The sequence below is a fragment of the Varanus komodoensis genome, unplaced genomic scaffold (genome assembly GCF_004798865.1).
Source record: "Varanus komodoensis strain SLA01 unplaced genomic scaffold, ASM479886v1 scaffold4, whole genome shotgun sequence".
NCBI lineage: Eukaryota > Metazoa > Chordata > Lepidosauria > Squamata > Varanidae > Varanus > Varanus komodoensis.
The window spans coordinates 21,512,195-21,525,026 of record NW_025335941.1 but is presented as its reverse complement, the minus strand read 5'-3'; the positions used below and the strand labels follow the sequence as shown (position 1 = coordinate 21,525,026).

General features: G+C 38.3%; 1 protein-coding gene across 3 annotated transcripts in view; it reads right to left on the bottom strand.

Annotated features, from left to right (window-relative positions):
• SAMSN1 (SAM domain, SH3 domain and nuclear localization signals 1) overlaps positions 1–12,832 on the bottom strand; it is a 67,233-nt gene that overhangs the window by 15,239 nt on the left and 39,162 nt on the right. For all 3 annotated transcript variants that reach the window (XM_044442197.1, XM_044442198.1, XM_044442199.1), the window contains 3 exons: positions 9,292–9,430; positions 4,750–4,901; positions 2,379–2,585 (listed from right to left, as the gene is read on the bottom strand). In XM_044442197.1, the coding sequence (XP_044298132.1) occupies positions 2,379–2,585; positions 4,750–4,901; positions 9,292–9,430 (498 nt within the window). The remainder of the gene's footprint in view (positions 1–2,378; positions 2,586–4,749; positions 4,902–9,291; positions 9,431–12,832) is intronic.

Here is a 12,832-nt window from a genome sequence, read left to right as displayed (position 1 = left end):
GAGTCTAATGCTGGGAACAATAGATGGCAAAAGAAGAAGGGGACGGCAGAGAATGAAGTGGCTAGATGGAGTCACTGAAGCAGTTGGTGTGAGCTTAGGTGGACTCCGGGAGATGGTGGAGGACAGGAATGCCTGGAGGAATGTTGTCCATGGGGTTGCGATGGGTTGGACACGACTTTGCGACTAACAACAACATAGTCAGGAATGATCCAGCCTAATTTTATCACTTTAAAGTCCTGGTGATTTCAATCAAAAATAGTTAAGCAAGTGCTTCTTTGTACAGTCCCATACAAATTTACTTTTGAGTAAGCCCCACTGGGGAAATTACTTTTGAATAGACAGGTAAAGCATTGCACTATTAATATTGCATAAATCTGGCAAGATTATATTGAAGAGTGTTATCCAACTAGTATTTCCTGCTGATAAAATAGCATATGCTGGTGTAACAGTAAGGGTAGCATAGAGGAAGAGATTAAGGAGTGTTCAGTTGTGCAAACAGAAGTCTGCTTGCACAATGTTGGCTATCACCTGAATTAAAAAAAATCAGACAAGCACTTACATCTAGATAAAAGCAAGATAATCCCTGTTTTATATTTCAGCATTTATGCTGGGGCAAGCCCAAAACTACTTATACTCTTTAATATATTTTTCATTGGAATACATTCTTTTGTGCTGTATTCTTCTTCTGAAAAGTGAATATTATAGAAATAAATATTTATGGCTAGTTTGTGGAGCAAATAATGTCAACAATACAATTTATAAGTATGCCATTCCAGGCTGTTCTGCATTTCTGCACACAACATAAGGTGCAGTAACATAGATATTTGACTTTGCTATATGGTGCATATTTATGGCATACATTTCTGAAATCTGTATGAGCCCAAGAGAGCTTTATTGACATTTCTTGCCGTGCAAGGTTAAGAGAAATAATTGGTGTTAGAAAAAATGGCATTCTAATTGTGAAGTGCTGTACAGATACTGATTATATTGTTTTACATCAATATTGCAATATTTTTCCATAGCTTAAATAGAACAACACTAAGTGCAGAAGAGTTATATACCCTAAGAACTACATTTAAATTAGCTGCAACCATTCTTGAATCAATAAATAAAATGGAGTGATGTTTTTATTAACAAAACAATAACTACAGCTGCCAGACTCATCAAAAGGAATTGCAACATTATCTAATACATTTTTTTACAGGACAAGGCAATTGGTAACAGACTAAGACATGTTAATTCAAAGCAAGCTGTTAATGAATAAAAATCGTATAAAAGAAAAAAAACCAAGTATAAATCCTTCAATTTCTTCATGCAGATATTTGTCCATTTGTGTTATATGTTTGTTTTCAAGCTAAACTGAAGGACAATGTGCCAAGGTTCTACTTGCCCAGTGATACAACGACAGGATCAAGAAGGCACAGAATGCTAAACTATTTTTTGAATGGAAACTTCAAGGGCTTCTATCTATCCATTGTTGTTTCAAAGTAAGTAAAATAAAAGGTGAGAAAATGTGTGTTTCTTTTTCTTCTATGTATTAAGCTCAGACAATAATGGGACTAAGACACCAATGCCATTTAGAAGCAACTTAGTGTAGTATGGAAGTACATGAGGTGTGTTGCAGAAAGAGTCCCCAGAATATGTCTCAGTTTCATCCAGAAGTTCTCTTGGTGTACTTGGTTTAGAAGCTTGCCTAGATCTAAGACTCAATATCCAAATCTGATGCTCAAGAATTACAATACAACAGCAAATTAGCATGCATGTAGTACCTCTCCTAAGTGTCTACATGCATTATAATATACAAATATGTCACATTACTTCTGAAATCCTTACAATTCTATTCAGAAGGCTCATAGTATACATGAGATTCTGGATCCAATTTGAAAGAGTAACTCCAAAATTACTAGTTGTAGGAGGAATTTCTGGCTTTATGATTAAGCATCAGTGTAAATCTTTGAAAGGTACAGTTTTCCTATATTGCTCAATGTTTAGCTACGTATGATCCTAGTCTGCTAGAGAAACTAAATTGTATAGACATAGAGCTGTTTAGATAATCCATGCTAGATCCAAGCAGTCATTTGGGAAATACAGCAGATTATTTATTTATGTATGCCTCCAATACTAGATTGACATTTAATTGATAATTGGCTAATTATTTGCTTACATGCATGCAACTGAACTGGATGGAAGTTTGAAAGCGACCTTCTTAAATTTATCAGGAAGCAATTCAATCCCAGAAGCATATATTTTAGTCAAAGACTACTAACTTTTCTTGTTGCTTCCAAAGCAAGCTATAGTCTGGGAATACTTGAGAATGTTTCTTTTTTTAAATGCAAAGAAGGATAACCTAGTTAAGCACCATTTCTACTTTAACTGACCTGGAGATGGATTTGCTGCAAGAATTCCTGAAGAGATTTAGGCTTGGACCTTTTACTCCTCCTGTGTGGCTTTATTTTTCGGGGCCCAGATTCCTCTTCAGTAATAAGATCCACATAAATGAATTTGAAGTTCCCCACCTTGTTGTTTAGGAGTCCCGTCCACATGCCCATGGGGGTTTTACAGATGATGTCAATAATATCTCCTTTCTAGATCAAGAAAAACAAAATGGCACTTCAAAAGTAATTGATAACTTGTAATTTACACCAATGTAATTCAATTGATAAAAAGAAGGAGCTACCTTAGAAAATAAGACATAGGTCAAATATTTATGCACACTTGCTAACATAAGCAAACCTTGTTTTATATATATGTACACATTATGAAATTGGAAAGGATGGACAGAAATAGCTCAATTCAACTACATTGTTCAGAAACTGCTATAGTAAAGCTGCTTCAGCATTTTGATTCCATAATGGCCAGTTGGATACTTATGAAAAATCATGAACATAACAGCTGCCTTTTGCTTATGCTTCCCAGCACCTGTCATTGAGAGGGATACCACCTCTAATACTGCTGTAGGAGTGTGTGAATCGGTTATGTCTGAGCACATTGAAGTTCTCTGAAGTCCTCCATTAAGCTCTGTTCACCTTGTTCATATTCCTAAAAGTATCCTGCCCCCCCCACAAGGCTTCAACATTTTTTAAAACTGAGTTTTAAAATATACACTTTTTCTTAAATGAAAATTGCATTCTCATCAGGCTAGAACATGAAAACACATGTTTCAGAAGCAAATTGTGAAGATTTCCTGAGAGTGATATTCTTGCTTAAATTCAAGGTTCCAAAAGGAAACATTTGCTTGATGTACAAATAGAAGAAGGCTATCATGAGTGACTAGCCTTCTAGTCTTGATTGACTGATACCTCCAGTATCAGAGGTAGTATGTCTATGTACATATGGTACTCAGAAACCTGGGCATGTAGGAATTGTTGTATTCCTATCTGCTTGTGCGATCCTGTGGGAAGCTTGTTTGCTACTGTATAAACAGAATGCTGTTTAAATAAGACATTAGTCAGATTCAGCATAATTTTTCTTAAGTTCAGGAACAAAATGCTTGTATACCTTTAAACTGGAGGTATTTTAGTGCCATCAGAGCTAGTGACCATTGATAGTCTTATCTTCCATGAATGTTTAATTTATGTTTTATAGTTGTCCAGGTTGGTGACCATCATTATATCTTGTGGCACTGAATTTCACAGTTTAATGGTGCATGGTGTGAAGTCTTTCTTTTTATCTTTTCTGAATTTCCAACTATTCAGCTTCATGGAATGATTCTGGGTTCTTTTATTATGAGAGAAAAGAACCCTTCTCATTATCCACTTTTACCATACATAAATGAATACACTTCTATCAAGTCCCTTGAGATGCTCAGCATGTTTCATTAAGTTTTTCTGAATCAAAAGGGTGTTTCACTTGGTCCTAACTTTCAGAAACTGAATTTCTATTCAAGTAATAGAACTTTCTCACACCCTTTCACACTGAATTTCTCTCTGTCCCCTCACCAGATTTGATCCTTGGGCTTTGGGATTCTTATGAAAAAAATGGAAAGTGGAGTGTGGATAGGAAAACCAGGAAAGGGAAATTCCCATTTCCTTGTACAAGCAGAACAGTCTTTCTGCTCTCACAATGCAACCTTGCAAAGGCAAAATATTTAAATTAGCACAAAATAGGCTCACCAAATAGGACTTATTCAAATATCTCTATTAGGTAAATAACATGTTCTATTCCTAGAATGTTTGCATTAAATTATTGGTTTTAGAGAAGCTATTGGTTTTCTTTTCAACCACTTTAACAGAGAACATATCATTGGTATTTTCCTGTAATAACTAGCAATCTCTTTTTACCTAGGACACAAATTATTATTTCAGAATTCCCCATCAGCAGTGAATCAGCACTTAATCAAACCCCACTTCACCAAAACATAGATGTGAGACATCATCTTGTCTTTGCGAATATGGAAAAATAAAACACCTCTCCTCAGCAGGAATTAAAAAACTATAGCAGAATGTTTGTCAGCATTCTGTGAATTAAAAAAGAAAATGCTACAGAATTATTACTTAAGTCATTTTGGACTGAAATCTTAATGTGCCTTACAAATTATGGAGGAGCCATAGCTGAGTGATGGAGCATCTGCTTTGCATGTGGATGGTCCCATATCAATCCATGGCATCCCCATGTAGGGCTGGAAAAGCTCCTCCTGAAACCCTGTAGGGCTAAAACTGGGCTCAATGGACCAGTGAACTGAGTCAGTATAAGGCAGCTTTAATATTCCTAGGATTTTACAGAGTAAAGCAAATGTAACAGTTGCCTTACCTTGATTTTGAGAGAGTCGGTGTCATAAGGACTGGGTGTAAAATCTGTATGTACTTTGGCTCTACCACAGAATGGTCCGGTATAAGGGCTTTCATCATCAAGCTTCAGGCTGTCCCTGTTGCTTGTCCCATCTGAGCAACTAGTCACCCCACCTAGAAGTAGTAAGGATGGTCAACCTTACATCACATCTTAGTTGGGCACCAGTGAAGCCAAAAATCTCCACAGGAAATCATGGAAAAGATACAGTTTACAGAAAGATCACTAGTGTAAACAAGTTGTGGTTGTCTAAATACAGGAGGCAGGGTGGATGCAATTCAGCTAAAGTTAAGCATTTTATAGTCGTATTGAATCCAAATCTGTGAGATTTAGCAGTGCTTATGTTTGGCTGGATCATGCCCCATGTAATTAATTAACATATGCTGCAGGGTAATCCTGATTTGTGATGATGTGCTAACAGATGGACAATTTGGTCCTCAAAGTCCTGAAACAGCACACATGCCATTAAAATTATCAAAGTCTGCATCAGCAGAGCTCTGTGAAGACAGGAGCCTGGAAAAATAATGTGTGCTTTTAATGTACTATTTAAACAATCATCTGTTGAATGTTTCCTCTTTATTCCAGCAAATGGGAACAAGATTATACTGTGGATGTCTCAGAGTATGCGAGGGAAAGCACTTCAGAAGCACGCATTGCAGAGGAGAATGTTTTAGGCTCCAGATCTCTGTCACTCTGTCAGAGCTGTGTCAGCACATTTGGGCAAGCACAATCATATTCTGTTCAACTCTGCTTTAGCTAACAGCAGCAGCACCTTGAATGTATTTTCCCTTGCGAATCTGATAATGGAACAAGAAAATAATTGCACTTGATGCAGTTGCTTAATAACACACGACAGAAGAATAAATACAATTGATGGGTCATGAGAACGCTTGACTCCCAACCCCTTCAGCTTCTTTAAGAAGTGCTGCACCCACAAAAAGGGAAGAAGCCACAACTTTTCTCCGTGTGGGGTCTCCTATATTCACCCTGTGCTGTGGGGGAAGACAGGAGTTCCCATTTCCCCTCACAGCAGGTGGAGGATGAAGATGAACTATGGGAATGGCTGCATTACCCTTTGTGACAACAGGACTGTAAAATTGTGGGGAGGCATTCTGGGTTTCATCCTAGAAACCTAATGGTTTATAAGCCTCTCACATCCAAAAATTTGGTTAGATAGATATTTGGTTGTTTGGTTTTGGTTTTACATATGGCTTAGATGGCACCACACCACCTTTTCCAGAGGTTTTGTGCTCCACGTGAAAGATTCAGGGTCCTAGAAAGATTCAGGGTCCTAGCATTAGGGGGTCACCTCCTCACACCACTTCTGGGGTAAATAAACAAAAGCTCAATCTAGACAGGATGGATACTAAAGGTAAGAAATCCAAATTATCTAGGTATTTATAAATTCTTTGTTTTGGATAGAGTTGCATTTTCCTAGGAATCAGATCTATCATTTGCACATGCTATTTCTAGAACCTCACTTGGTGGCTGTGGTAAAGAATGGCTTTTACTAGCATAGTTTACCAGCTGCAATTGCTTCTGTAAATTGGTGATTTGGCTACCATCTTACAGATTTTGGCAACCTTTAAGCTGAACCATCGTAGTATGTTGTATGTGGAGCAGCTTTTGAAAATTACTTCAGGTGGTTAAAAAGGCAGCAACCCAGTTACTGGCTAGAAATGACTTCCAAACAGAGAGCTCTTTCAATCTGTCAGTTTCTTGCTTGTTTCTAAGCAAAATTCAAAGTGCTGGCATAAGTGCTGAAAGCACTAAACTTCCTTAAGCCACCCTAACATCTTACCCCTTGGTGAATCCCCTTTGTAGACTATAGGCACCTGAGGATCCCTGGTTTCTTCTCAGTTGCACCCTTGCAACAGACTGTAGTCATCACAACAAACAGCAGGGGCTTTTCTGCAGTGGCACTTTCACTGTGGAACTCCCTTCTCAGGTCAACCCAATTTCCATCATTAACTTGTTCCAACAAGCTTTGTTAGTTAGATGAGCTAGCCCTCGTATAGGTATCCTAGATCTTTTAGATCCCTTTACTGTTTTGGTATGTTGTTACATGTTGTTATGCATATGTGCAAATTACAGCTATTTTAGGAAATGTCACTAACTGCCCTAAAGGCCCATTCTTGGTGGGGAATACAAAGCTTTGAATAAAATAGAGAAGACCCAACTACCCAGGTTCAGAGTGCTCACTTTAGGGTAAGACCAGGTCACCTGAATGAACTTGTCTGCAGGAACCACACCTGCAGAATACTGGCTTACATGGAGCATTTAAAATGACAGAAGCCACATCTCTTTCAAAATGTGGTTAACCTAGACCTAGGACACGAACATTGAACTGATATGTCAGTGAACAATTCTGTTTTACAGCAGAGTTATGCTCTAGCTCAAAAGACTCAAATGGGATGCTTTAGTGTCGTTAATCAATTCTATTAGACAGAATGACAATATAAAAGCTTACATAAGAATTTCTCATTGAAAGCATATGATAGCAAAAGTGCCTATCAGTGTTTGCCATGTGAACACTGTGTCTCACAAGATAGTAGCTGATCCATAATTTTTATCTGTATTGACAATAAGGTTGAGCATGTCCTAGGACACACTTTTTATGGATGTACGTACAATGGAAAGAGAAAGAGAGAAAAGATTCAGACTGCAAGACTAAACATACTAGCAGCAAATCCTACGGAACACTGTGGGAATTAATTCCAAGTCAACAGACACAGGAATGTACTATCAACTTTTTCTAAAAAAAAAGAAAAAGAAATTTGGCCTTCTTTCCTTTATGGTCATCTCATAGTCTTTCAACATATATTGCATTCTGCTTGAATGTTAGCTACTCATGTAAGTGAACAATGCTATGCTCTTTGAGAAGATTCTCTGAGAATGGAAACTCCATTCCATCTGATGCCCTTGTCACCTTGCTGACAGGGCAGTCGCTTGATGGAAGGTGGGGATTGCTGTACTTTTTTTCTTCTTATATATAGTTGAGGAGGGGGCAGCTCCTCCTATTACTAGCAGTAGGAGCTGATTAGATAAGCTCTTGAGTGGGGCCAAATCCTTCCTACAGATCAGAGTGTGACTGGGGACTGAGAAGTCATTGGATTCATCAGATTCATGTCACCCCTGCCACATCTGTTTCTGACCTCCTCTTATCCAAGGTTGTAATTCTGATCCTGGAAGAGGAAGTCACTCCAGAAGTTGGTGGCTGGGAGAATCTAAGTGGAGGTGAAGTTGATGATCAGTAGCTGGATCTCTCCAAGGTAGAGCACTATCTCCAGCCTCAAAGGTGGAAAAGCACTGCACCAGTGACCCTTGGCATGAAGACTAGGGGCTCCAGGACTGCTCTTTAAATATATGGGAGCAAAAATGAGTGAGCCTTATTTCTTTCTTTAAAAAATAAATTTCTTCCAGAAATTCTTCTAAATTGCCACCAAAACAAAAGTCTGTAAAATGCTTCATATGAATGTTATTAAATAACAAGGACATTGATCTGGTGTAGGAAGTAATCTAATGAATATTTAAATAGAGAAAGGGGCTGGGGAATGCTGGGAGTTGGAGGATTTATTACTGTCTAAATATGCATAAGATAGTATACTCGGTGACAAGAAGTTTAGAAGTGGCAATACTTTCTTCCTTCTAAGCCCCATTGCTGTGCAGAGGTTTTAAGAGTGGGCTAAACTTCTCCCCCAAGTGAGGTATGATTGTGTGTCATGTGTTGTTTAACCTTTAGTTGCACTTCTGTCCCCTAAAAACTGTTGAATTTCAGCTAATCTGATCATGTTTATTTTAAAACAGCATTCAAAACATCTGTCATTTAAAGTGGGCCAGTATGCATGCTCAAGCAGAACACGTCCAGAAAACGGTCCCATAGCTCCCAACATTTCCTAGGCAGCATGGCTGGCTGTAGAATGCTGGAAGTTATCACACATTTTTCTGTCTAAGCATGCATAGGATTGTGCTCTAATTTAATTAATTGATTTTAGGCTGGCTGTTTTTCCTTTTCTGTGTTGCTTCTGTTTAGTTTGCTACAAATTATATTTTAACAATTTGATTATTATTATGGTTTTGCTATTTTGTCAAGTGCTCTAAAGGGAAAACTGGGATAGAAATGGCATCCGTAAGTAAATAAATAAATGCAAGCATTGTGATGCTACAAAGCATTCATTTGATATTGTGCATTATCATATGCATATGTATAAAAGACACAGGAAATGTTCAGCTGCTAGAATGCTAATTCTCATTTGGCAAGATGCCCCCACCGCTGCTGCCCCACAGCCATCACCTGGAGTGGTACATCATCATGTTTGCTTCTCTGGGCAGCCTGTGATTTGGGTTGGGTGGGACAATCTCTTGGGATGGGGTGGATATGATGGACAGAAGAGCTTGACCAAAGCAATGGCTAGAATGCTGTATCCCTTCCTTTCTAGTCATATGGTTATTTCCATCCATTTAAAATGTATTGGTCAGCATATAAGGGGTTTTTCTGGAACTTACTTGAGGAGCTTCGGCCACTATTAAGACTATAGAGGCTGTCCATGGAGTCGCTGGTCTTTAGAGAGATCTTCTCAGTATTTGATCCTCCCCCTGGGTCACTGTCCCTATTAGAACAGGAGTGGTCTGTTCCTTCGTCATTCTTGAGAACACAAAAAGAGAATATTTTAACTATAAAGAAATATATTTCATACATACGTTGACTCATGAGCATATGTTCATTGGGACTGCAATTCTATGTGCCAAGGGAGGATGTCCCAGAGACCAGAGCATTCTGCCCTCCCAGTTTTCCCTTTCTAAGGATGAAGGAGATTTAGAGAATGAAACACGATCATTTGCAAGCAGAAACATCTACAGCTGGTGCTTCTCCTGGAAGGACATGGACATCAGAAAACCTCCAAGAAAGTGTTTTTCAAGAGCAGACCCACAGTCTTCTGGTGCTCCAGTGTACCCTGAGAACAGTGGTAGAACTACCAGAGCCTAGTTAGTTACTTTCTCTGTCATTGCCTTCAATGGGGGAGAAACCATTTAAAAAAAGAAAAAATGAGGGGGTATTGTTCTCTCCCTCCCTCTCCACCCTGCTCTGCCCTGCCCTGCCCTGCCAGCATAAGCATGTTGTGTGTGCTGGATTTTTCAATCTGATGTTGAAGCTGCATGCACAGGCACACAGAAGATTAGCCCATTAACATTGCAGAGTAACAAGCCCAAAAGATATAAATGTGATTTAGTTCATCTACAATTATCAAGCAGAACTTGTTCAATGCTCTAAATGCTTCCAGGGAAATAGGAATCAACTTAATGACAGACCTGACATTGCACCTGCATCAAAACTGATTAGGAGCTAAACAGGATTCAAAATTACTTAGAATGTTCTTCTGTGTATTCCAAAGGCTCCCTGATGTAGTAAAGCTCCACCAGCTACAAAAACAAACTCTGTAAGGGTGATTAGATGATTTCATTCTGTCATGTCAATGCAAGAGATATCAGAAAAACTGTAGTTTGCATGACACCCCTAGAGGTTATGAGACTGGTCCACCCAAGAGGGCTTTGGATTTAGCAGATCCAGCTCCCATTAGAGTAACTTCTCCATTTCCAATGGTTTCACCAGTGCCATGAGTAAATGCAGTGTGTTTGTATTTGTGTGTGTGTGTGTGCACAAACCAAGAGCAGTGATCCAGAAGAGAGTAAGGCTGCACAAGATCCAAGCAAATTTGGCAAGGAAGATACAATTTCCAGCCCTTGAAAAAATAGTTGACTCTTGTTCTGTTTTCTATGCAATCACTGTCAAGCTTACAATAAATTTGTATTCAGAATTCAAAGCTCTAATAAGATATCTAATTTTGAGTCAGTATACATAATATTAGTAAATGGGGGTTTCCCCACCCCAAATGGATAGGTACTGTAACAGCAGGTCAACTTGGTATCTGTCACTATGCACATTACAATATTTAAGCAATAATAGTGCCATAAATAAAGAGGAAGCAGGGAAGCAACATCTTCCTAATGTTGCGTCACATCAAGCCACTTTGACACACATGCCAAAGAGGAGATAGTATGTTCCTTGGAAGATTACAACACCTTTACTAGAGCAGCATACGTAATTGGTCTGGGTGAGTGGGACCGCAAGATGACTCATTCTGAGATAGCGTGAGAAGCTCAAGTTCCTGTGATGGGATGTATTCAAATAGAGAAAGAACTACTTCTTTGGGTCAATCAAATTTTAACTGGCCTGACATTCTAGATTAGAATGACAAGAGCTTCAAATGCATTATAGTTTAGGAATCTCCCATAAGATAATAATTCCATGTATTTTTCCTATGATGCCTATTATAGGATACTTATAGTTGTAAATGTATAATTATTATTTTTGGGCTCATTCATACCTCCTTAGGTAGAATTAAATATTCTTTGTTGACTCATTAATGTATTAACTGGCCCTATCAAACAATATCTTATGTCTCCTGGTAATGTTGCTATTGTTTTACATCCAGCCTACTTGTGTTAATCAGTTATTTTACCACACATAGCTCTTTATATATAGAACTAGTATATACACTATATATAAAACATGTGCAGTTTATTTATTTTATAGAGCTGCTATAGGAGAAGTTCACTGGGTTTGTTCTAGTTCTACTATTGCTGGTATAACTGTTCATAACTTTAAGAAGCATGGGCAGCTGAGGCTGAGTCTATAGCTGCTGAGTCTATGCCATTTCAGGCAGTAGGCAGGGATTTGCATTTCTGAATGTATCCCCATGCTTTAAAAAAAAAAACAAGCCGCCCTGCAAGTAGGAAACCAGGACAGCAACAAGCAGGCACAGTTGTGATCTTTCATCCTGATGTGCTAGTTTTCTACTGATATGATAGCACTCTACAAGTACCTGAAAGGCTGTCACAAAGAGGAATGACAGTATCTCTTCTCATCCATTCCAGAGTGCAGGGATTGGAATAACAGACTTAAGTTAAAAGAAACCATAGAATTTCTATGCTGTCAGAGCAGTGCAACAATGGAATCTATTACCTGGAGAGGTTGTGGGTGCTTCCTCACTAGAAACATTAAAAAAGCATCTGGATAGTCATTTGAATGGGATGGTGTAACTTAGTGTCCTGCAATGTCAGGGGTTGGACCTAATGGCCTTCTGACCCCATCCAACTCTACTATTCTATGATTCTACTTTCAGGATGTAAGTAGAATAGAAGACAGTTCAGAAAGAGTGCATGCAGTTTGAAGTGGTCTAGTCCATTTCATCACACTATTCAGTGCCTCTATAATGGTTAGAGTGAGGACCCATGACATCTGGGTTCTAGTCCCCACTCAGACACAAAATTCACTTGGGTGAGTTTGGGCCATTCGCTAATTCTCAGCCTAAATAAGATTGAGAGGAAGAGGAAGATTATTTAAGCCACCTTGAGTTCCCTGAAGGAAAAGGGGTGGGGTATAAATATAATAAATAAATAACTATCCTCTGTGTACTTATCTGGAATATTCCTTACTTGTACAACATGTTATCTCTTGTTTTCTTTAAAAGGTGAAAAATTCTAATAGTTGAGACTTCCTTTGCATGACAACCCTCTCATAACTCTTACAATTTCTACTAATCTTTGAATGTATTCATCTTCTATCACATCCTCTAAGTTTGTAACACAAGGCATACAAGACTTGGTTAGAATGTACCATTTCCTTACAGAAGGAAGTGGTAATATATAATTTTTTGTCCCCTGAATTATAATCACTAAGATTGTTTGTTTTTTCAAGATTTCAGTAGCCTGAGTTGACATTTCTGGAAGTTTGCACAGTGACTCCATAATTCCTCTCTGGCAGTAATCACTTACTATAATGCCTAACAACACATAAGTAGAATGGGGTTCTTTTTTCCCAAGGTGCATTTCTTATTTTTAATGAACAGCTCTTATTTTTTTTCCCAGTCTCCTGCATCATCAAGATCCTTTGATAATTCTTCAGTTCTTTTGTAAAAGTCTGCCACTTCACTTTTCACAGTCTTTATCAGTCTTTTCAGAGCAATGTTTTTTTAAAAGTCACAAT